Below are 22,130 nucleotides of genomic sequence, written 5' to 3'. Positions count from 1 at the left end.
TCCCACACAGTGCCGCTGCCATTGTTCTCTTTCTCTCGGGGCGCATGCTGGAGCTGCTGGGTGCTGAGTGATGGTTTTCCCGCGTGGACGAGGCCGTGCAAAGCCACTCACTGGGTTCGATCCAACATGGACGACCCCACCGCTCCCCCCCCCCCCGCCAACGGAATCCTCCGTCTTCACACCATCCCCATCATCCCGCTTGTCCCAATTCTCTCCACATCCTATCCCTACGCAGTAAGGGCACCGCCCCTTTGACGTGCAGATTGGCTCTTCGCTTCGTCTGTTGCTGGCGACACCTAGTTACCTTTTTTTTTTTTTTTTTTTTTTTTTTTTTTTTTTGGCTTCCTTGCCTGTGGTGATCAGCCCACTCGGAAACCCAGCGCTTTCTGCCGAGACGGGCGGCCGGTGCGCCCGCACTGTCTCACTGCATGAGCGCAACATCACGCACGTCTCGTCGGCCCTGCCAATACCCAATGGCAATTCTGCAGCCGAGGTTTGGCACGGAGACGTACCGTGCCTGATGCATCGTTAATAAGTGAATGCCAATCGCTAAACCGTCTCCCCCGGTTCCCGCTCGGTGATCGTATCCGTCGTTCCCCCCCCTTTTTTTTCTTTGGACGCATCGACGTCGAGCATCGTGTGGAACCCGCCATGAGCACTGTGTGTCGCCGTCGACCTGGAGAGCGACCTTTGACGTGGCACGGTGCACTTGTACATAGGTAGTGTACATGGTAGGTGTGCGCCTTCAAAGAAAAAAAAAACGAAAAAAAAGAGAGAGAGAGAGAGAGAGAAAAGAGAGAGATACACAGAGAGAGAGAGAGATATCCAAAGAGCTCGGCAATCGCGTACCCTCGAACGCCCCCCCCGGAGCGGGCAGATAAGGTGCGCCTCCACCAAAGCAAACCACAAAAGCGGCGTTTGCCCCTCCATCTCAGCCCTATGGACATAGCCCGCAGAACCCCGCCCACCCCCCTCCCCCCGGGTCACTGGACCACCACGTTTCCCTGCGCCGCCATCCTCAAGACCACCCACGCCAATTGGCCCACGAGTCCCAGGAGACGCAGACACGATCCTCCCGCCACTCAACCCCCCCGGCCGGCGATGCGTCACTGGCATCGGGGGACGGGGGCGCTTTCGCATCAGAGGGGACCCAAGCGACCCGAGGGCAGCGGGGAAGCACCAAAGACTCAGCCCTACGGTCGTCGAAGGGGACTGGCGCAAATGCCGGGCTTGCAGAGCTGCATGATGGTTTGGCTCCCTTTGTGTGATCGAGGGCATCTTACCCTGTAGGAGGTGCGGTGCACGCCAAGGTGGTGTGCTGTGTGCTGCGTATACGCGTCGCGCGCACGAACTGGTTGGGACCTGATGCTCTCTACTCGCCGTAGGCCTCCGACCCCGACTACGGTCGTCGTCTCACGACCCTCCGCGTGTGCAGCGGCGGCGGCGGCGGCCTCCTCCTCGTCTGGAAAGCCCCGGTGACCCATAATTAGGGCAGACGCTATGCTCGCGTGCGACGCCGTAACGGTCCGAGCCCAGCATCGGGGTCGCTCCGCGGTGTCGCCGGGGGAAGGAGGGGGTGTTGGTTGGGTTTGCTACCGGCTCAATTTTCCTGCTCTGCTCTGAAACCAAGACCGATGGGGGGGGAACTCCCTGAGCTTCGCATCGAGACAAGCCCAAGGCCGGCCCGCTCTCCGCTGCCCCGGCTCCACGGGTGGTCAGGTCAGGTCGGGGTTGTGCGGCGCTATCCGCGCTTCCCATCGCAGACCGACCGATCGCTTCGGCAACTGGTGCGCAAGCGGCGCAGCGGCGCAGCGGCGCATCGGCTCGACGATTCCCAGGCTGGTCCGTTGAACCATCTCAAAGGTGCTCCACCAACAAGGGCCGATGGCAGAGGTGGCGCCGGCAAGCCATGTTGGGAGCTTTGCCCTCGGAGGGTTGCCAGCGTCCAAAGAGAGGTTCAGAGGGTAGGGATCGGAAGCCGGTAGGACACCAAACCACTTGAGCGGTGAGACGCTCGTGCCATGGTCTCTTTCCGCGTCGACGCCTCCGGAGGAACTCGGCTCTGTCCCGCAATCGACGCTGTGCAACCCCACGACCCCCAGGGTGATCGCTTCGAGCGATTTTGCCGTCGACTTTTTTTTTTTCTTTGTTCCCTTTCGAGGACCCCGACAGCCATGGAACGATATGCTGCTCCACAAGACCCCGTTGCGAGGGGAAAGGCAAACCCCAGGGCGTTCTGGGACCTCCCCACCGTCCGCGTCGTGCGACGTCCGGTACCTCGGTAGCCATCCAATACCGCGACAGCATCTACCTTGCCAGCATTGTATGTAGGTAGTTACCTAATGCCTAAGTGGTTGTGCATGCTTGGAAGAGGGTCCCGCTCAAGGCTGGACAAGAGCGGTCCGATACGACGTATATATACATATATAGATATTTACAGCGAATTATACATAGAACAACAACACACCTACGCGACAGCGGGGGTCTTCTGGGTCGTATTTTTATTCATGTGCTTTTGGGTGACGGCGAGCCATACCGAACCATCGTCATACATACTTACACAACAAGATCACCACCACCACCACAACCACCAAGCGAAACGACCCTGCTCTAGCTATAATAGTACGTCAATGCTGGTGTATCTACTATAATAGTCCCTGCAAACTTCACCTCCAACCGCCCCTCTTCAGCCCTAGGAGAGAGCCAAGCTTTTTTCCTCCAAGCGAGCCCCGGCCTAGCGCCGCCGGTGGCCGGCGAGGCAAAAGTAAACGCTTGACCCACCCGGCCACCAACCTACCGCTTGCAGCAACCAACTCGCTGGAAAACAAGAGCCTCAGAAGCCCGTCTTTGGACTCCCTCCCCCCCCTTCCCCCTTTTTTTTTTTTTTTTCACGCATGGACCCGGCGCGCAAGCCATGCCGCCCCCTACCCTCGACCAGCTCCTCTTCCCGTCCCAGGCCCACGACGTCGGCGGCCCCGCGACGCTGTCCCGCCTCCTCGGCGACCTGCGCCGCGCCGACCTGTCCATCCCGAACCGCCTGCGCTCCGCGGCCGAGGACGCCGCCTTCGTCGCCGACGTCGCCGACGCCCTGCCCGCCCTGCCCCTCGTCGCCAACGAGCGCTGCGGCAGCTGGTACGTCGACCCGGCGCGCAAGGGCGGGTCGGCCTACTTCAAGAGCACCGACGGGCACACGGGCCAGTGGAAGTTTAGCCTTAGGAGGCTGAACCTGCACCTGTTGGGCCTGTTGGGGGAGTTTGGAGGGTGGGTTGCTCCCCTGCTTGCTGTTGGTTTTGTTGTTTGTTATGTTATGTTGGCCGGTGGCCGGGTGGACCAGTGTTGGCTTCTTCTAGGTTTAGGGGGGAAATGTTGTTGGAATATACCAGAGACAGCAGTGCTGTTTTCCACGTTTTTTTTCTCTCTCTCTCTCTCTCCCTCTCTCTCTCTCTCTGTGTGTGTGTATGTGTGTATGCCATGATCTGTGATGGTCTTGTCTCCGTGTTTTGTTGAACCCCCCCCCCCCCCCCTTTCCCCCCTGACTATGACGGCACACTCATACACACCTGCACTCGCTCATATCTCATCCCTTTACTCTCTCCACAACGTCTCTCTCTCTCTCCTTTTCTTTTCTTTTTTTCATTTCTCAGCATTATGGAATCCATCACACCGCTGACCACGCTTCGACACACAGATGCATCATCGTCGATTCTACCCGCCGAGGCAAGCGTACGTATCCTTCCCTTTCTCTCTCTCTCTCTCTCTTCTCTGAGTTCTCGTATCGCTAACCGCCTGCCCAAAGGCATGCCCGATGCCCTCAGCAAAACCATCCCCACCTGGTGCGCCGTCCTCAACCGCTTCCTCTTCCCATCCCTTCCCCCCTCCGCCCACGCCCTGCACACCCCTCCCGACACCGTCTCGGCCTCCGAGTCGGCCCAGATGGCCGCCCTCCTGCCGTCCTTCCTCGACGCCTTCCGCTCCCTCCGCCCGGACGACCTCGTCCGCGCCGCCTGCCGCGGCAGGCCCCTGCCGACCAAGCCGCTGCGCCCCGTGTGGATCACCCAGGACGACCGCGAGCACCTCGCCGGGTTCGCCGAGGGGCTGGCGGCGCTGCGCCGGGACTGGACCGTCGTCATCTGCTGCACCTCGTCGCGGAGGTGCGGCGCCGCGCACGGCGGCGGCGGCGGCGGCGGCAGCAGCAGCAGCGAGTACGAGGGCCGCGGGTACAGCTACGTCCAGGGCGCGGGCGACGACACGGAGAACTGGGCGCAGGGCCTGACGCCAGGGCTGTTTTGGCGGTGGCGGCGGGAGCTGCTGGACGCGGCGGCGGTGGGGGAGGGCGAGGTGGAGGCGCTGATTCGCGAGCTGGTGGCCGAGGAGAAGAAGGAGAAGGAGCAGGACGGCCACGGCCACGGCGCAGGCGGAGACGGAGGCGGAGGTGGAGGCCGCGAGGGGGAGCCCCAAGGCGACGACCGCCGGAGGGCGTGGGAGCGTGTGCGCGAGGCCGTGCCTGGGAAGAGGATTTACGTGGGCGACCTGACGGCGCTGGCGGGCGCGGCGGCGTGGGAGAGGGACGGGGCTTGCGTGGTGGTGGTCCGCGAGAAGGTCACGCCGCCGGAGGAGTGGGTCAAAGGGCCAAGGAGGGTCGAGGTCGGCCTCGGGAAGAGCAAAGCGGCGAGCCGCGCCCTGAGGGATGCGCTGCCGGTGGTGTGCGAATCCGTGCTGCGATATCTGAGGCAAGGGAAGAAAACGCCCGACGACGGAGCCCAAGGGCAGGAGGACACCCGCGGCGGACCACCGGCGGTGGTGGTCCTCTGCGACTCCGGTAGAGACCTGTCGATAGGGGTCGCGCTCGCCGTCTACTGCTGGTGTTTGGATGACGCCGGGAACCTCCGGCGAGAGGAGGACGGCGACGTGTCCTTCAACAAGACGGCCATCCGCATCCGGCTGGGACACATCATGACGGCGCTGCCCGACGTTAATCCCGGCCGGGCCACGCTGCAGAGCGTCAACAGCTTCCTGATGGACTGGCGGAAGTAAAACCCGTCCGCTGCTCTGTAGATGGTTTTCTTTTTGTTTAAAAAAAGAAAAGAAATTCCCTGTGTCTGTGCTCTACGTAGGTATCGTATCCTGCGAACCTTCCCCGATCATGCAAAAAAGAGAAAAATAAAAAAGAAAAGGCCCATAGGATCGAGATCTTGGGAACGTTGGATTGCTTCTGCAGCCAAGGGTATATATACAGATATATACACATTTATAACCGACGCCCCCCCCCCCCCCCCCTCAAGCCTCACCGGCTTCAATCTGTTCCAGATACTCCTCGAAGCGCTCCCAATCCTCCATCACCACCGCCGCGCCGCCTTCCCGGAGCGCCTGCGCCATGAGCTCGCGCTTCTCGGGCGGATACGACCCGACGTAGCCCACGACCTTGATCCCCGCGCGCGTCGCGCTCAGGGCGCCGCTCCGGCTATCCTCGACGGCCACGCACTCGCCCGCCGTCTTGCCCAGCCTCTGCAGCGCGTGCAGGTAGATGGCCGGGTCGGGCTTGCTCGTCGGCGCGGGCAGGCTGGTGGCGGCCGAGAAGATGGCGTGCTCCTCGCCCCGGCCCGTCGCGTTGACAAAGTGGTGGCCGATTCCCGCGCGCCCCACGCTCGCGCGCACGCGCCGCAGCGCCGAGCTGCTCACCACGGCGAGCCCGTACCGGCCCGTCGCCGCCAGGCGGGCGAGGGCCGCGTCGGCGCCCGGGCACGGGGCCAGCTCGGCCTCGAGGCGCGCGATGACGGCGTCCTCCTCGCGGCGGACGTAGGCCTCGACCTCCTCCGGGGTCAAGGTGAAGCCGTAGCGCGCCTGCAGCAAGGTGAGCATGCCGCGGAAGTTGTGGCCCAGGTACTCGGCGATGAGCGAAGGGCCCGTGAAGGGGCGCTCGAGGGGCAGCGACTTGGCGGCGGCCATCTCGTTGAGGACCTGGGCGCAGCCTTCAAAGGCGAGGTCCTCGGAGAGGACCAGGGTGTTGTCGCAGTCCAGGAGGAGGGTGGTGATCTTGGGCATGGTGACGGTGGCTGGCCGTTGAGGGGTTGCAATGGTGTTTCGTCGGGCCTCTTCCTTCGTCGGCAAGGACGGCGCACATGACGCCAGCAAGGTGATTTCAAGAGATATAGAGAGTTTCTGCCGGTGTCTGGGTTGTGAATGAGCGATGTTTCTGATTTCGGGATTTGCTCTAGGTTGGAACGTCCAAGACGTACGAAAACGGAGAGAGAGAAAGAGAGAGAGAGAGGATCAGAACAAGCCAAGTTACCCAACAGTTCCAAGGCCTCGCCAACGATGATCCAGTGCTCAGGAGAAAGCCATCCGAGCTTGCCATCCAACGCTCGGTAACCCCTTAGAAAGAAACCCAACAGACCCAACTCCCCCTCTTTTGACTTCGCCACCTTCCTTCTCCAGTCAACATACCCACAACACGAAGTAGGCATTCGAGCTTTCATCAACGGGCGCCCGCTGTAGGATCCCGGCCCGAGTTGATGAACCATTGCGTCATAGTGGGGGTATCAAGGAATGGAATGTCCCTGGACTTCTGAACAGCTGCATCCGTCCGCCCTCTCCAGTGGTGTGTGGGGGGGGGGGGGGGGGGGGTGTCAATGAGAACCCGGCTCAGGACAGCAGGTCTACGGTGGAGGGGCGTTGTCGGGTCCCTCAACGTCCAAATGGGCTCAGGGTGGACGGTGGGTTCGGACGGATAGACGCAGCAGTTCCACGGCGTCCGCAAACAAACAAACAAGCACCTGGAAGCCGGACGACGGCGGCCACCCGTCCATGTGGCGCTCATTTTCTTTTCATTTCCCGGCGGCTCTGCGCATGCCACTGCGACACGAACCCGTCTCAGGCCTCGACGGAAGACCTGCCAACCTGCACCGTTTCAGAAAGTCCAAACGGGAGGGTAAGCCATGCATCGTGCGTCGTTCAACTCGGTGTCTCGTGCCTAGTGTTGTTGGTACTTGTGTACACAGTAAATAGCAGGCTCGCGCCCGCGCCACACATCGTATCGGATTGGCGTTCGATGGGTCCTCCAAGACCTTGGCCATCCATTCCTTGTTCCCGCCCAGCCTGGAGCCGCTCCATACCAGACGCCAGGGCAGGCAGCGATGGTATTTATCCGGCTACTACTGCGTAGGTCAAACAGCACCTACCCCGGGGTTGATCCGAGCTTGGCTTGGCGCCTTTCAGGTGATGGCGGCTTGCGGGATGCGTGGGATCGCGGCGTCTCGTGTTGTGGTCCTTCGGGGGGGGGGAATTCGGGTCCAAGACGGGACGTCCATCGAGGACCTAGAAAATCGCACGGAAAGGGATGTGCATTGCCATTCGGTAGGTACTCAAGGTACTCGGGTCATAGGTAGTTACCCAGAAAGAAGGAGAGAAACGCCAGCCTGCGAATCCATGCATCCATGCCATGTCGCACCCCCAAACTCCGAACAGTTCGCCGTGCCGAAACAGAGCAGCAAGCTTCCCGGGAAGCGCCAGCATTGGGTACCCGCCCGCTCGCTGCGTCACAAAGGCGGCAGCTCCTCCCGGCAAATCGGGCATTGCAGCTTATACCGAAACCACCCCTCCAGACACTTTGTGTGAAATATGTGCCTACACGGCGTGACCATGTACGCTCTGCGGGCAAACACGCCCACCAGCCCGCCCGCGGCGGCCGGGTCTTTGGCGTCGGCCCGGACGACGGGCACCTCGAGCACCTCGGTGCAGATGGCGCAGTCGATGGTGCGCAGCGCCATGCCGTGCCGCCGCAGCTCCTTCTCGCGTTCCCTCCGCCCGCCGACGACGCCGCCGCCGCCGCCGCGGCCCCAGCTGCCGTCGTCGGCCAAGAAGGGCGAGGTCAGCGACCAGCTCCCCCTCCGCGCCGCCGCGTGGGCAGAAGGGGCGACAGGCGAGCTCTCGGGGCTCGAGTCCTCCTCTCCCGCTCCCTTGTGGTCTTCGCTCAGCCCGCCGGACGAAACCAGCCCGATCGGCAGCCCGCCGGCCTCCACGTTGTCCTCGCGCAGCACCGGATGATACTCCCACACCTCGGGCATCCACCGCTCCGGCAGCCCGTACCTCGGCCCCAGCACGTCCTGCGCGGCCAGCACCAGGACCTGCACCCACACCCACGCCACGAGCGCCAGGAACGTCGCCGGGTCCGGCTCGACGAACAGGATGTTGTCGCTCCTCAGGTAAAAGTAGGCGAACGGCAGCAGGCGCAGGACCGACTGGCCCAGGACGAACCGCCACGCGAAGGCGCGGCGGCTGTTGCGCCACACGTTGCGCCGGATCTGCGGCGCCCAGAAGGAAAGGTACGTGAAGGACACGATGTTGAGGTAGATGGCGCGCGCCCGCGGGGGCCACGAGAGCGACATGGCGGTGAGGATGAGCACGGCGATGCCGAGGAGCATGAAGGTGCCGGTGACGGAGGCGAAGGTGCTCACGCGGGGCGCCGAGGGGCTGCCGGCGGCGGCGGCGGCGGCGGCGCTTTGAGCTGCGTTTTCTGCGATTTCTGCGTCGATGTCCTGGTCCGAAGGGATGATGATCGGAGGAGAGGCAGGACGGCGCGGAGCGGTGACGGGCAGGGGGAGAGAGTCTCTCGGGGCGGAACTCTGAGCGGGCGCCGGCGCGGGCGCCGATGACGATGCCGAAGGGGGCGCTGCCCGTGCCGCGGCGGCGTTGGCCCTGGCTTCGTTGCGTCGCCTCTCGGGCTCTTGATGCTTGTAAATCTCGGACAAGAAGCCGGCCCCGATCGACATGGACATGAAGGCGGCAAACGTAAGAATGAGGGACGGCAGGAACGTGTTGGTGGCCGAGAGGCTCCACGCCGACGAGCAGGTAAACACCAGGCCGTCGGCAAGCAGCATCATGGCCGCCGTGTGGAAGCTGATGCGGCCCAGGGTCGAGGGCGTGTTGGACTCCTTCATCTGCATCTTCAGCAGCCACAGCTGCGCCATGAGGACGGCGGCGAACCCAAACATCCACATCTTGGTCCGCGAGAGCAGCACCTCCGACTTGAGGCCGACAAGGTGCTGGCCTTCGACCGACGGGAATAGCGGCGGGCCCTTGGACTCGAGGTAATACGCGCAGTCGGGCGACCAGGCGACCATGGACATGCGGAGATCAGGCTTGCCCTTGGACGGCGCGCCGGTGGGGAAGCGCAGCTCGTTCTCCAGGTGGTCGATCAGCGTGGCGAGCTGCGGATCGGATTCGTCCTCGCCAATGTACGTCGGCTCCAGGGGGTGCAGCTGCAGGTACATGATGTACTCGCAGCGCGGCCAGGGGACCGAGGACTCCTCCTCCACGACGGGGGTCCACGGGTTGCCGGGATCCCCGAACCGCACGCGCTCCTTCTCGGTCAGCACCTCGTCCAGCGTCCGGTTCAGCAGCATCTTGGCCGTGCGATAAAACTCGGGAGCGGGCGCGAAATGCGGCAGGCCGAAGATGCCGGCAAACTTGTCGGTCGTCGTCGTAAGCAGAATGGAGCCCTGGCGGGGCCAGTGGACGCCATGCAGCCGCAGGGCGAAGCTCGGGGACGGCTGGTCCTCGTCCTGGATGTCGGCGATGGCGATGATCTCCCTGGCCAGGCTGCCCGAATGCGGGTACTTGGCTTCCTTCTGGGTCTCCTTGTCCTCGTAGACCACGCCGTCAGCGCTCTCCACGAGCCGCAGCAGGATGGTCCCGTGAGAGCCCGTCACGTTCCACCCCCACTCGACGTCGGGATCGGCCCAGTCCACGCCGGGGGCGATGGCGGTCAGGTTGTAGTCCTTGGGGTGCCGGACGACGGAGCCGGCGCGGCGCACCCACCTCCCGTGGACCGTGCCCGTGGCGTTCTGCCAGGTCCTCCGGACGGGGCCGTGCTCCCAGTCGGGAGCGCCCTTGGGCGGCGGGTAGGCATGGCGGCTCCACTGGCGGCAGCGGTCCCTGAAGGGGGCGAGATCCTCCCAGGCGTAGTGATCGGGCTCGCGGAAGCCGGTGAGGTTGAGGTGCTTTGGGGCCTGCCACGGCGGGGCGCCCGCCTCCGGGGCGTGCGGGGAGAAGTCGCCCCACTTGCTGCTGTCGAGGATCTTGTGATGTTCCCTCAGCCGGCTCAGGCGCGAGGCCCCGGAGAAGTGGCCTGTGATGAGGGCAGGGGCATCATTGTTGGTGATGAGAATCACGAACAAGAAGGTGACGAGCGCCCAGTTTCTTGTCGTTTCCCAGGGTACGGTAGGCATGATGAAGACCGACCCGTGCTCCCTGGCCAGCCCGAGTAGGATGGACGATCAGAGCCAGATGCTCATGCCTGGGGGCGATGGGAGGAAAGCTGAGAGCGGCTCAGCCTCAGGGTTCTTGGTGGATGCTGGCACGCGGTTCGAGTGAACCCGAATCTCGGGGGCCTGGGTGCGCCCCTAGCTCATCGCTAAGATTCGTTGGGGGATAGAAAGCGAGCGAGGCGCGCTTTGGAGTCGCCGTGTTTCTCGTGCTGAAACGCTCCGGACGTGGAAGAGTTGGATGATGGATGTTTCGAGTCCTGAACCCTGGGCCCAGGTTAAGTGGAGTCTTGAACGCATGTCTCGAAGCCGCTTTGGCCGTGGTTTTGAGGTCGACCCACGACGGACCGGGAAGCACAGTGTTAGAGACGGTGCGACAAACGGACAGTGCCGACAGTGCCAAGAGCCTCTCCCGTCTTCGTTCCAGCACGGAACCGCATCTGCATCCAACCTTTCGCGCCCTTGTAAGCTGCGCTGCACCACCACCACCGCCACCACCACCACCACCACCACCACCACGACGTAGGCAACAGGTCAAGAAACAGCACCTTGTTCTTTCTAGGTAATCTGGAGACCAAAAAAGTCGCAGAGCACCAAAAAAAAAAAGAAACTCGGAACAGCTTTCCACCGGGTCTCCAACCATGACTTCAAAGACCGACTCGTCCAGCAACCAGCCAAGCGTCAGTGAACCCTCGCTCACGTTCACCCGCCCGCTCGCTCGCTCGCTCACCTATGCCATGCCACACAGACCAGCGAGCCCCAGGATGCTCGGAGCGAGTTGGCGGCTCAGCTGGATGACCTTCTCAACACTCTTTCCAACAAGTTCGCCGGCGTGTCAAGCGAGATCTTTGCCAAGAGTAGGCCCCTCTCCCCTCCCCTTTCCTCTCCTCTCCCATCCTTCGCAGCTCGGTCCAAGGCCGGCTCGCTGAGCTGGCACATGCGCAGTGGACGAGATGTCTCGCCGTCTCGACAACCTCGAGGCCCAACTCAAAGCCAATGCAGAAAAGAACAGCGCTTCTAAGTAGGACGCCGGGCGGGTAAGCTCTTGCGTGCAGATGGCAGGGTCCCAGGAGTTTACCGAGTTTTGATGGGTTCAAGATAATTCCCTGCGTAGGTCACTAACGGCGACATGCTTGCATGAGCTTGGGCTTGGAGGAACAGGAGCGCAAACCCGGGTATTTGCAGACAGACAAGACACTATTATTGACTTTGAAACACCATCATGTCCAATCCCCCTCCGGACCCGTCATCCGTCGTCATGGCGAACCTCTACGGTGCGTGTACACGGTCGCGTGTTGTCCAGACCAGCCCGAGCCGTGGGCCTTCCCCTTCTTCTGCCCCCTGCACATCGCAATGCCCGCTCGCTCAAAGCTCGTCCTTTTCGTTGGAAACCTCCTCATCCGACGACTCCTGCTCCTCGACGAACTTGCGGAGGACGTTGGTCTTCTTGGTCAGCTCGTCCAGCTTGGCGCGCGCCAGACCGCCCTTCTTGATGATGCCCTCGAGACGAGCCAGCTCCTTGGTCGCGTAACCCTCGGCCTTGCCGAGCTTCTCAAACACGCGGAGGTAGTACTGGGCCGCCTTCTTCTGGGCCTCGTCCGTGAGAAGCCCGGCAGCCTTCTCAGCCTCGGCGGCGGCCTCGGCCAGCTTGGAGGTGCCGGCGGCGAACTTCTTGACGACGGCGTCGAGCGCCTTGACCGTTCCGGCGTTGGCGTTGACGCCGCCGCCCGGAGCGCGCTGCGTGCCCGCCTTCTCGTTCAGGAAGCTGACAAAGTCCGCCTCCGAGCGACCGCCCTTATAGTCCTCCGGGGTCGTGCTGCCGGCGGCAAAGAACTTGATGGTCGGGTAGCCCTGCACGCCGTACTCCGCGGCCGTGGCCTTACCGGTCGGGGCATCGGCATCCACCTTGGCGATAACAACGTTGGTCTCATCCAGGAAGTTCTCGGCGAGCGTCTCCCACGTGGGCGCGAGCTTCTTGCAGTCTAGTTTTCGTCAGCATCGGTCAACCGCTTCAATGGGAGAAGGGGGAAGGGGGGGTCTAGCGTACGTCCGCACCACGGGGCGGTGAAGGCCACCAGGACATGCTTGTCGCCACCGATCTGCTTCTTGAAGTTGGAGTCGTTCAGAATAACCACGTGGCTCGGGGGCGCCTGCTTCTTCCTCGGCCGGACGCCCGTCTTCTCGGTGATGAAGTCCGACAGAGACTCCAGGTCCCGGCCGCCGTTGTACTCGATCGGCTTGTCACTCTTTCCGTCAAAGAACTTGAGGGTCGGGAAGCCCTGAATTCCGTACTTCTTTCCCAGGTCCCGCTCGGCGTCGGCGTCGACCTTGGCAATCTGCACCTTGTCCTTGGCGTACTCGAAGATTTGGCCGAGCTCCTCGTAGACGGGCGCAAGGTTCTTGCAGTGGCCGCACCACGGCGCAAAGAACTCGACGAGCGTCGGCTTGCCGGACTTGAGGACGACCTGATCAAAGTTGGACGGGATGAGGTCCAGGACGGCCGACTTGGCGGCCGCCGCCGCCGCGAGGCTGGCGAGCACGAAGCTCTTCAGGAGAACCATGGTGATGGCGACGATTCCTCTTCGATGCCGAGTTCAATTGATTGGCGGGAACCCGGTCTGGGATCTGGGAGCGTCGATGGAAGTCGACGGCAAATGGAACGATGATAATACAACGCAAACGGAGGGTGTAACAAGGAGGTGAGATTTCTGGCGGGGGGGGGGGGGGGGGGAGGTTGATGTTCCAAGTGTTCCAAGGTTGGCTTCGGAATCCACCAAAAGATGCCAGTCTGTCCCAGCAACAGCTCGGGCAGCAACCGCTGGTCCACTAGCTGCAAGGAGCTTCGCCTATGGGAACCCCACCGCGCAACAGCTCACTGTGCAGCCATTGACACGCAGCACTGTGGTGGGGTAGGGGGGGAAGGAGGGGCGGTCAGCCTCCGGCGATAAGATAAGATCCCACCTCGAGAGCAAGCCACCTCGCAGAAGCCTCCCCACCATTCACCAGCCACAAAGCCACACCCCAACCCGTCCAAGCCCTTGCCGCACAAAAGCGTCCCGCCCAAATTTTGGCGCCATCTCGCAGCAACCGATTGAAATTTCGGCCGACCGACCCCAACTCCACGACGACCGTCAGCTCGCCAACTCAGACTACGGAACCACCTCTTTGCCGCCGCGCAAACCGAAAACTCAAAAACCCGTCAAAATGGCTCACGATACCGTCTGGAACTCGCGCCCGCGCACCTACGGCAAGGGCTCCCGCTCCTGGTAGGACCCCCCGGACGAACCGGAACACACCCCGTTTTTATTTTGGAGGGCAACGAGACGGCCAAGAGGAGGAGGAAGAAGAAGGAGGAGGAGGAGGAGGAGGAGGAAATTCTGTCTCTGCGGAAATGGGGAATGAAGTCGGAGAGAAGCCAGGGGAAATGAGATCCTGTCAAAGAAAGACACCAAGCTGACGACGGGACTTTTTACCACCACAGCCGCGTCTGCAAGCACGTTTCTGGTCTGATCCGCAAGTACGGCCTCAACGTCTGCCGTCAGTGCTTCCGCGAGAAGGCCGCCGACATTGGCTTCGTCAAGGTAAAGCCGCGACCCTTCCTTGTTGCGAATTGGCACAGCACGCCCTCGTCCGTCACCATCACCCCGGAACCTCGAATCTCCACTCCGCTCGATTCCATGTCCCTCGAGATGATGAACCCCTTTTCTGACATGTTTCCGCGCAGTACCGGTAAATCAAGCCAACCCCATCAAAACCAACCGACGGAGCGAGGCGGGGGGTTCGTGAGCGGTGGTCTCCGTGAGGATGAACAAGGGACCTGGTGCATAGACGTGGCGGTGGTGGCGCGCGGGGATTCGCTGGGGAGAGCGAGAAGGGAAGACACGGAGGAGTCGCATCGTGGACTGGCTCGCCCTCTCTTCTCTCTCTCTCTCTCTATCTCTACCTCGATCTCTCTCCCTCGATCCCGGTCCCACCACACGCGCGAGTCCAACCCAACCTGGACGTCATTTCGGGGGACATTTGGGCGCGCGGAACTTGGGGGGGGAGTTCAAGGTCAATGGATTACAACGCTCGGGGGGATACGGCCCCCCTACGGTCTTCCCAGCATTATGGAGTTCGTCACATGGAAAAGGGTTTTCTTTGCTTCCTGAATGACCCCCTTGTTCAACCCGAGAAAGACCATGAGAAATGTGAGACACGACGTCACATGTTCCCTCTTCGCCGCAATGAAAGGCCCAAACTCGCCATGCTCATGCCTCCTCCTACCGCCTTCGCACCGTAACTCTAGACCAGATCGTGATACCTCATTATGCCGTGAATATCTCTATAGTACATGGTCGAGGACAGCTCTACAAGTAGAGGGGAGATGGGCCAGGGGCCGCCATGGGAAGCCCATGCATGGTGGCTCGAGAGTCTACGCCTCGAAATATACACACCGTGACAAGATAATAATAGTACACGAGGTTTTCTTTTTTGCTCCTTTTGAGGAGTTTCGCTTCTCAAACCCCTCAAAAGCGCCTTGACCAGCCCTCGACCAAGCCCTGGGCTGGTCAGGATGGTGGGAGGCCATATGCTTGGCCCGAGATTGGCGTCTTTCTCTCCTCACCACCCGTACCCGAGGTATAGAAACATCCCGTCTATCCTGCCTCAGCCGGCCAACTACCTACCTGCCCGAGCTGCTGCAAAACAATCGTACACGGCCCCACCGTCCTTCGCCCCCGCCCTCCAAAGGATGGTCGTTTTTTTTTTTTTTTTTGCTTTTACTCGAGGACGCGGGTAATCAGGGCAGTGGCGACGGTGCGGTTGCCCTCACGGATGGTGCAACGCATGCCGGTCTCAATGGCCAAGGGGTTGTGGATCTCGCAAACCATCTCGACGTTGTCACCAGGGTTGACCATCTTGGAGTGGGCATCCGGGGTGCCCTCGGGGAAGGTGAGGGTGCAAGCCTCGTCGGCCGAGCGAACGAAGAGCTGGGGACGGAAGTTCTGGTGGAAGCCCGTGTGGCGGCCGCCCTCATCCTTGGTCAGGGCGTAGAGCGAGATGAGGAACTTCTTGTGCGCCTTGACGGTGCCCGGGGCAGCGACAACCATGCCGCGCCTGACATCCTCGCGGCGGATGCCGCGGAGCAGGAGACCCGAGTTGTCGCCGGCGCGCGACTCCTCGCACGACTTCTTGAAGGTCTCAATGTCGGTCACCTTGGTCTTGATGATCTCGTTGCCCTTGCCGACGATCTCGACGTCGGCATCCCGCTTCAGCACGCCGCGCTCGACACGGCCCGAGACGACGGTGCCGCGGCCGCCGATCGAGAAGATATCCTCGATGGACATGAGGAAGGGCTTGTCGACGGCGCGCTCGGGGGTCGGGATCCACTCGTCAACGGCCTTGAGGAGCTCATCGATCTTTTGCTCGCCGATTTCAGGGCGCTTGTTCTCGAGGGCGCAGAGGGCCGAGCCGAGGATGATGGGGGTGTTGTCGCCGTCGAAGCCGTAGTGGCTGAGCAGCTCGCGCATCTCCATCTCGACGAGCTCCAGCATCTCCGGGTCCTCGATAACGTCGACCTTGTTGACGAACACGACGATGCGCTGGACGCCGACCTGGCGGGCCAGCAGCAAGTGCTCACGGGTCTGGGGCATCTGACCGTCCGAGGCGGCGACGACGATGATGGCGCCGTCCATGGCCGCGGCGCCCGTAATCATGTTCTTGATGTAATCGGCGTGGCCAGGGCAGTCGACGTGCGAGTAGTGCCTGTTGTCGGTCGAGTACTCGATGTGGGACGTCGAGATGGTGATGCCGCGCTTCCGCTCCTCAGGAGCCTTGTCGATGGAGCCATAGTCGAGGAAGCTGGCCATGCCCTTCTCGGCTTGCCTCTTGGTGATGGCGGCGGACAGGGTGGTCTGCGCACAAACAGGTCAGCTCAGCGCCGAGGGGCAGCGACGAGACGCCGGGTGCGGGGTGCGGGGTGCAAGCGGACCTTGCCGTGGTCGACGTGACCGATCGTGCCTGGAACGCCGTGTCAGCCGGCTGATTTCGAGGGGGGGGGGGGGGTTTGAGAGCAGCAATTGGGTCATACCAATGTTGACATGAGGCTTGGAACGGTCGTAGACAGCGTACGTCCGGGCGAAGTTCAGGATGGGTGTCCTGCTCTGGCTCTGGAGGGCCACAAGCGGGCTCTGGGGCTGACGGAGGGAAAGGCGCGCCGTCCGCAGCAGCGGGGCGAGAGACCTGAAGGCGACAGGCATCTTGAAGTTCGCTCGCGGTAGACCAAAGGGGGCTGGACGGTGAGGAGCGAGGCGCGGTCCAAGCAGCGGTTCACCAGTCGAGAGAGCGGAGCGTTTTCTTATGAATGCGTTCCGAAGTGGAAAATTTTGGGTGGGCAAGGTCCAAACTGCAGTGGGGCCGAGAGGAGCCAGGGTCCAGTCCGGCGGCGTGCGTGCACAGACCACACGGGCGAACACGGAACCCACCCGCCTCAAACTTATACTAATAACTATTACCTAGTCCACACAGGAACATCCTACAACCTCGACCGAATCCAGCAGGACGCGAGAAAAAGCCATCAAGGGCCAGGGAGTTCACCCTCGTAGCTCGTACATTGCCCGGGTGCAACCTCCGAGCCTACGGCCTGGGCCTTGCTGGAAATGCTCAAGCCCACATATGTACTGTACAATCTAGGACCCAAACCGTCCAACCCACCTACCGAGACCTACTTCTCCCAGGGCTTGAACGCCTTTTGCCTCTGGCGGCTATTCCAGTTCAGCTTGGCGCTGATGCTGTTGATCCAGTCCTCGCTGCGACGGCCGTGCTGCTGGACGCACGCAAAGGGGTAGCGGCTCGCGCTGACCGTGACGTAGTCCCCCGGCCGCAGCTCGACCCGCTCGCGACCATCAAAGCTAGCCCACGAGCTGGTGCGCGCGTCATACGGCACGCCGATGCGCAGCACGATGGTGTCGGGCAGGATCACGGGTCGGAACGACAGCGTGTGGGCGCAGATGGCCGTCACCAGCATGACGGGGTTCTCCGGGTGGCAGAGGGACCCGCCCGCTGCGAGGTTGTAGGCCGTCGAGCCGGTCGGCGTGCTGACGCAGATGCCGTCGGCCGAGACGGATGTGAAGTGCTCGTCGTCTCCAAAGATTTCGATGCTGGCCATGGCTAGCATGGCAAGGTGGTGAGCCATTCCGAATCGAAATGCCAAAGAGAGAGAGAGAGGGGGGGGGGGGGGGGGGGAAACCTACTGGGGTTGGGTCCGCGGTCGACCACCACTTCGTTCAGCACCTCGTACGTCCCCTCCGGCCGGTGGGTGAGCTCGTCGTTCTTCTCAGCTCCGATCAGCTCCTCCACCAGATCCCTCGTCGGCTTTTCCTCATCCTCGCCCAGGCCGCCATCCCCGTCTCCCCTGGACCGTGACCACGCGGCGTGGCTGCGCATGACGGTGACCTCGAAGCGTAGCCTCAGGCTCACCGTCACGCCATCGCGAAAAGCGCTGGTCAACGTCTTCTGGTAGTCCTCAAAGTCAAACTTGGTCAGGAACCCGAGGCTGCCGAGCGCGAAGCTCAGCACGGGCGGCACGATGCGTTGGAACAGCCAGCTCGCGTACAGCACCGTGCCGTCGCCGCCCAGGGTGATGACAAAGTCAAAGGTCTGCGGCTTCGCGCGACACATGTCCTCGTCCCAGAAGCGCAGCCGCTTCTCCAGGTCGTCAGCCGCCTCTTCGCTCAGCTCGCCCGCCGCCACGTAGTCGTTGCGGAGCTCCTCGAGCAGCCCGGGCACATCGAGCCGCTTGTTGTCGCGGAGCTCGCTGTCTACATACACGAGATACCGCACGTCGCGCTGGCGGTCCAGCAGCCAACGGCACAGCTCACGCGTCTTGGCGATCAGCTCTTGGTCGTAAATCTTGGTCAGCACCAGGATGGAGCGCACGCGGAAGCGCAGGCGCATGCTGCCGAGCCGGCGGCTCAGCTCGCGCACGCCCCACGCCATCTCGGACAGCTGCTTCTTGGTGAGCAGGCGCGAGTTCAGCCCGTCGGTCGCCGTTTGCTGGTCAGGCTGCGTGGGAGCCGGCACGGGCGGCTTCCCCATCATCTGGCGCCGCCAGTTCTTCTCGTCCAGCTGCCCGACCGTAACGCAGCTTTCGCGGCGCGAGTTCGGCATCGGGCGCTCGTCCCCGCTCTCGTCCTCCGAGACGGAGCTGTCTTGCTGGAGGATGTCGCATCGGCGGCGAGGCTGATCCTCGCCATCGGCTTCCTCCACTGCCGCTCCGTCGTGTTGTTCTTGCTTCGGTGCTGCCTTTTTGTCGTCGTTGTTGTTGTCGCCGTCAGGGCGGGCTTTCGTCTGTGCGAAGGGGTTCAGCTGACCGTCGCGCCATGAGTTTCCTTTGGAGTCGGGAAGCTTGTTTCCGGTCTCTTCGGGCGGTCGTGCTCTCGCGGCTCCGGAGGAAGCTGAACCAAGGCCGGAGCGGGGAACGTTGGCACCGTCGGGGGAACCCTCGGGCAGGGGCGACGCTCTCGTGGGCTCGGCGAGGAACTGATGGACGAGGCATTCGGCTTTCTGGCTAGAGGATGGCCGTGGCGGCCGTAGATTCGGCGGGACAGAGTCGTTTGCGACGAGGGAGCACTTGCGGCGGTAAGGGTTGGCTGATCCAAAGACGACCTGGTTCCATGGGATCAACGGGACCGTCCTTGCACTGCGAAACGGAGAGGGTTGTTGTATCTCACCTCCACCGAGTCCCCCACAGACTCTACCCCAGAGTCCTCGGCCTCGTCGTCCGAGTCTTTGTTGGCCCATGAGACGCACGTCCCATTGACACACATCCCAAACCTATCCGTGTGCGACATGGTGTCGTTGATTCATCGACTTGGGTGCCGTGGATTGAGCTCTGGTCAATTTCGCCGGCAACAGATTCCCGGCTTCATATGTCGAGAATCAGACAAAGGGAGAATAAGGGTGGTCTAACCCCTCGCGTTGATAGGTAGGCTGGCTGTTGCTGAGGCAATTGTAAGTCATGGAAATATCGCCTCGATGGACATCGGCCATGCATCGATTGGTCTGCCCACCCAGGGCGAGAACCATGTTTGCTGTGTAATACTTAGTATAAGCAGGTGATCCAGCAGGGTTCTCCAGCCGAACGACACTGCGTCATCGTGGGGCAGCGTCTGGCCCAAAGAAGCAAGGTCGCTGGTTATCTCTCCTTATCGGTTCGCTGCCCCGCAGTCGGCGGGACCACCAACCGGCGCCGCCGCCCCGGGACATCGTGACCTTCAGACCACCAAGAGGCGTAGAGCTCCCACGGCGGGTTCCGTTGGACAACTCGGAAGGAGACCGAGGCGTGACGCGCGCTCGCCGAACAGCCGAGACCCGGTGCTTACGAGCAACACCCCCAATATACTATATGTAAGTATAAGTATTATTATTTCGCCTACGACTCTATGGCCGGTGTGAACCACCCATGGGTGTTACGATGTCCAGTCTCGCATCCCTCATAGCTCAGGTGCACAGCGACGTGGTCAACTCTGCACTGTAGAAAATGATCTTGCAGATGTCCAGATGGCCAAGCGTGCTCCTCTTGGAACCCTGGCCCCTGGGATGGGACCAGCGCCCAACACGCCCAGGCCCGTGAATGACATCGCGTGTCCGTTGGTTTTGACCGAGCCAGCACCTAACAACCCTCCAAAAGCAGACAGACGACTCATCCACACGCAGACCCCGGCAGTCCCGGAAGAAGCACACCATGACGCATCTCATCTTGGTCGGTGCCGTCTACATGGACACGATCCTGACGTGAGTCAGCCGGCCCCTCACCCGCCCACCGACGGCCCATCCACCCGGACGCCCTCGGAGGACGCGGTTCGCGATGGCATGAAGAGCCCACTCTCGGCCACGAAGCGACCTCGGTGACCGTACGACAATCTCACATCACCTCCCCAACCCACAGCGTCCCTCGCTTCCCTGAGGAGGACTCCAAGCTACGCGCAACCGATGTTCAGGTCCGCCGCGGCGGCAACGTCGGCAACACGCTCGAAGTGCTCGCGCAGTTCCAAGCCAGCCCCGCCGCCGCGGTTCGCGGCCTCCAGGTCTGCCTCGTGGCCTGCCTGCCCGAGGCCAAGTCGCCGGCCACGACCAAGATCCTGCGCTCGTTCGGACCCTACCATGATGGAACCGAGGAGCACGACGACAGCCGCGTCGCCCGCTCCGGCGGGAAGGGGACGGAGAGGAAGCCAACAAGGTCCGTCATCGACCACGCGCGCTGCCTCTTCCGCCAGGGCCACGAGCAGCCCGCGAGCAGCTACATCCTTCGCAGCGCCGAGACCGGGAGCCGGACCATCGTCAACCACAACCCCCTGCCCGAGATGACCCCGGAGGAGTTTGAGGGGATCGCGGAGGGCTTTGCTGCGTCCTGCGGGGAGGGACATCGCTTCTGGTGGCACTTTGAGGTAGGCGCCGGCATCAGGGAAGGCTTCCAGGGGGGGGCAACGGGCAACGGACGGGGCGGGTGTGAAGAGGCTTGCCGCAAGAACGCAACCACGCTTGCGTGCGTAGGCGCTGTGTGCAACGTGTTTTCTGATGGCGCCAAAACAACCAGGGCCGCATCCCCGAGACGACGCTCCGGTGCATCCGGCACCTCCGCGAGAAAATGCCGGGCTGCACGATCAGCGTCGAGGTCGAGAAGCCCGGCCGCGACGGGCTGGCCGAACTCGCGGCCGAGGCCGACGTCGTCTTCTACTCTAGGTCTTGGGCGCAGGTGAGTTAGGTCTCAAACGTTTGGCCTTGCTGTGCCCTTCCTTAGGTCGCATACTGCGTATGCGGAACAAAGGGCCTCGGACGGCCGGCGTCACGCCCCCCTCCGCCAACCCGACACGGGAACTGACCGAAGAACAACCCAACAGCATAGGGGTTACCACACCCCCGAAGCCTGCCTTCGAGCCGAAGCGGCGTCGTCAAAGGCGTACGTGCAACCCCTCCTCTCCCGTTCTCCTCTCTTCTGGCCCCTTCTTTTCTTGTTTCCTCGTCCCGCCCCGTCTTCTGGGGTGCCTAGCACGGCGCGGGAGTGAGAACAACAAAGCAAGACAACCCTACCAGGCCGACCAAGATGAGAACCAAAGGAGCCTTTTGCGCCCATGACTGCACCAGGACCCAACCGATCCAGAAGGGCCAAGTCTGGTACTCGCTAACGTGCTGCAGCTCGCTCATGTGCTGCACGTGGGGAGAAGACGGCGCTGGTGCCTACGCACCCACAAGTGGCGAATACGTCCACCGCCGTGTTGCAACTACAACAACAAGCGGTAGCAACATATCAGTGGTTGAGTAAGTGGCGCCCGCTAGGCAACTCCCCTCTCTTGATTCCCCTCATCTACTTTATGCCGCTCTGTCATATGTGTGCGGGCAGCGGGCAGCGGGCAGACGGAGAGGAAAATGGGTCGGACGAGGCTGGTGGGGACCAAACAAGGCGTCCGTCCTGCCTTTTCCCGCGCCCCCAAGCCGTTTTCCCCCCCTCTGTGCTTCTCATGCTGCACGTCAGAAGCCATAAGTGCAACATCACCTTTTTTATGGTCCTGCCTGCTCTCTTGCGCATGAGGGGCCCCGGATACGGGCGGTGGAGCTTAGATCCATCACATGCGCACACGCACACACACACGCACACGCACACGCACACATACACACGAAACGCTCGCGCACCCACCGCAGTTACCGAGACCGGCGCAGGCGTCGCTCTCGCTCTGCTATTCCCCTTGCTCCCCCTCCTCCGCGGGGATATGTTTCCCTGTTCAGGGAGGAGGGTAACCACCTTCAACCGCATTAGGCATGCGACGGAGAAAGCCTTGCGGACCTACCTCATGTTTGGGAGAGAGGACAATTTCTTGCTGACGACAGACG

At 62.1% G+C, this 22,130-nt stretch overlaps 9 protein-coding genes across 9 annotated transcripts; 4 read left to right on the top strand and 5 right to left on the bottom strand.

The window, feature by feature from the left end:
- Positions 1-2,914: 2,914 nt before the first annotated feature.
- VTJ83DRAFT_5744 (uncharacterized protein) lies at positions 2,915-5,034 on the top strand (the record flags this gene model as incomplete). Its single annotated transcript, XM_071012378.1, has 3 exons — positions 2,915-3,261; positions 3,689-3,723; positions 3,797-5,034. The coding sequence occupies 3 exons, from the start codon at positions 2,915-2,917 to the stop codon at positions 5,032-5,034; spliced, it is 1,620 nt and encodes a 539-aa protein (XP_070865119.1).
- Positions 5,035-5,277: 243 nt separating this feature from the next.
- Positions 5,278-6,042, bottom strand: VTJ83DRAFT_5743 (uncharacterized protein; the record flags this gene model as incomplete). The annotated part of the gene is made up of 1 exon (XM_071012377.1): positions 5,278-6,042. The coding sequence occupies one exon, from the start codon at positions 6,040-6,042 to the stop codon at positions 5,278-5,280; it is 765 nt and encodes a 254-aa protein (XP_070865118.1).
- A 1,493-nt stretch (positions 6,043-7,535) lies between these two features.
- VTJ83DRAFT_5742 (uncharacterized protein) lies at positions 7,536-10,226 on the bottom strand (the record flags this gene model as incomplete). Its single annotated transcript, XM_071012376.1, has 1 exon — positions 7,536-10,226. One exon carries the CDS (start codon positions 10,224-10,226, stop codon positions 7,536-7,538), a length of 2,691 nt encoding a protein of 896 aa, XP_070865117.1.
- Positions 10,227-10,903: 677 nt separating this feature from the next.
- Positions 10,904-11,287, top strand: VTJ83DRAFT_5741 (uncharacterized protein; the record flags this gene model as incomplete). The annotated part of the gene is made up of 3 exons (XM_071012375.1): positions 10,904-10,942; positions 11,011-11,119; positions 11,208-11,287. 3 exons carry the CDS (start codon positions 10,904-10,906, stop codon positions 11,285-11,287), a joined length of 228 nt encoding a protein of 75 aa, XP_070865116.1.
- Positions 11,288-11,627: 340 nt separating this feature from the next.
- On the bottom strand, positions 11,628-12,823 carry VTJ83DRAFT_5740 (uncharacterized protein; the record flags this gene model as incomplete). Its single annotated transcript, XM_071012374.1, has 2 exons — positions 11,628-12,244; positions 12,310-12,823. 2 exons carry the CDS (start codon positions 12,821-12,823, stop codon positions 11,628-11,630), a joined length of 1,131 nt encoding a protein of 376 aa, XP_070865115.1.
- A 643-nt stretch (positions 12,824-13,466) lies between these two features.
- On the top strand, positions 13,467-13,995 carry VTJ83DRAFT_5739 (40S ribosomal protein uS14; the record flags this gene model as incomplete). The annotated part of the gene is made up of 3 exons (XM_071012372.1): positions 13,467-13,528; positions 13,744-13,843; positions 13,987-13,995. The coding sequence occupies 3 exons, from the start codon at positions 13,467-13,469 to the stop codon at positions 13,993-13,995; spliced, it is 171 nt and encodes a 56-aa protein (XP_070865114.1).
- Positions 13,996-15,022: 1,027 nt separating this feature from the next.
- Positions 15,023-16,501, bottom strand: VTJ83DRAFT_5738 (uncharacterized protein; the record flags this gene model as incomplete). The annotated part of the gene is made up of 3 exons (XM_071012371.1): positions 15,023-16,156; positions 16,234-16,262; positions 16,333-16,501. The coding sequence occupies 3 exons, from the start codon at positions 16,499-16,501 to the stop codon at positions 15,023-15,025; spliced, it is 1,332 nt and encodes a 443-aa protein (XP_070865113.1).
- A 464-nt stretch (positions 16,502-16,965) lies between these two features.
- Positions 16,966-19,093, bottom strand: VTJ83DRAFT_5737 (uncharacterized protein; the record flags this gene model as incomplete). Its single annotated transcript, XM_071012370.1, has 3 exons — positions 16,966-17,411; positions 17,495-18,908; positions 18,974-19,093. 3 exons carry the CDS (start codon positions 19,091-19,093, stop codon positions 16,966-16,968), a joined length of 1,980 nt encoding a protein of 659 aa, XP_070865112.1.
- Positions 19,094-19,647: 554 nt separating this feature from the next.
- Positions 19,648-21,564, top strand: VTJ83DRAFT_5736 (uncharacterized protein; the record flags this gene model as incomplete). The annotated part of the gene is made up of 6 exons (XM_071012369.1): positions 19,648-19,649; positions 19,935-20,036; positions 20,191-20,689; positions 20,839-20,997; positions 21,143-21,201; positions 21,438-21,564. Coding segments are annotated over 6 exons (948 nt in total).
- Between the last annotated feature and the right edge of the window lie 566 nt (positions 21,565-22,130).

The sequence above is a fragment of the Remersonia thermophila genome, chromosome 5, assembly GCF_042764415.1.
Source record: "Remersonia thermophila strain ATCC 22073 chromosome 5, whole genome shotgun sequence".
NCBI classification, from domain to species: domain Eukaryota; kingdom Fungi; phylum Ascomycota; class Sordariomycetes; order Sordariales; family Chaetomiaceae; genus Remersonia; species Remersonia thermophila.
Note: the sequence above shows the minus strand (reverse complement) of the source record. Positions and strands in the feature narration are given on the sequence as shown.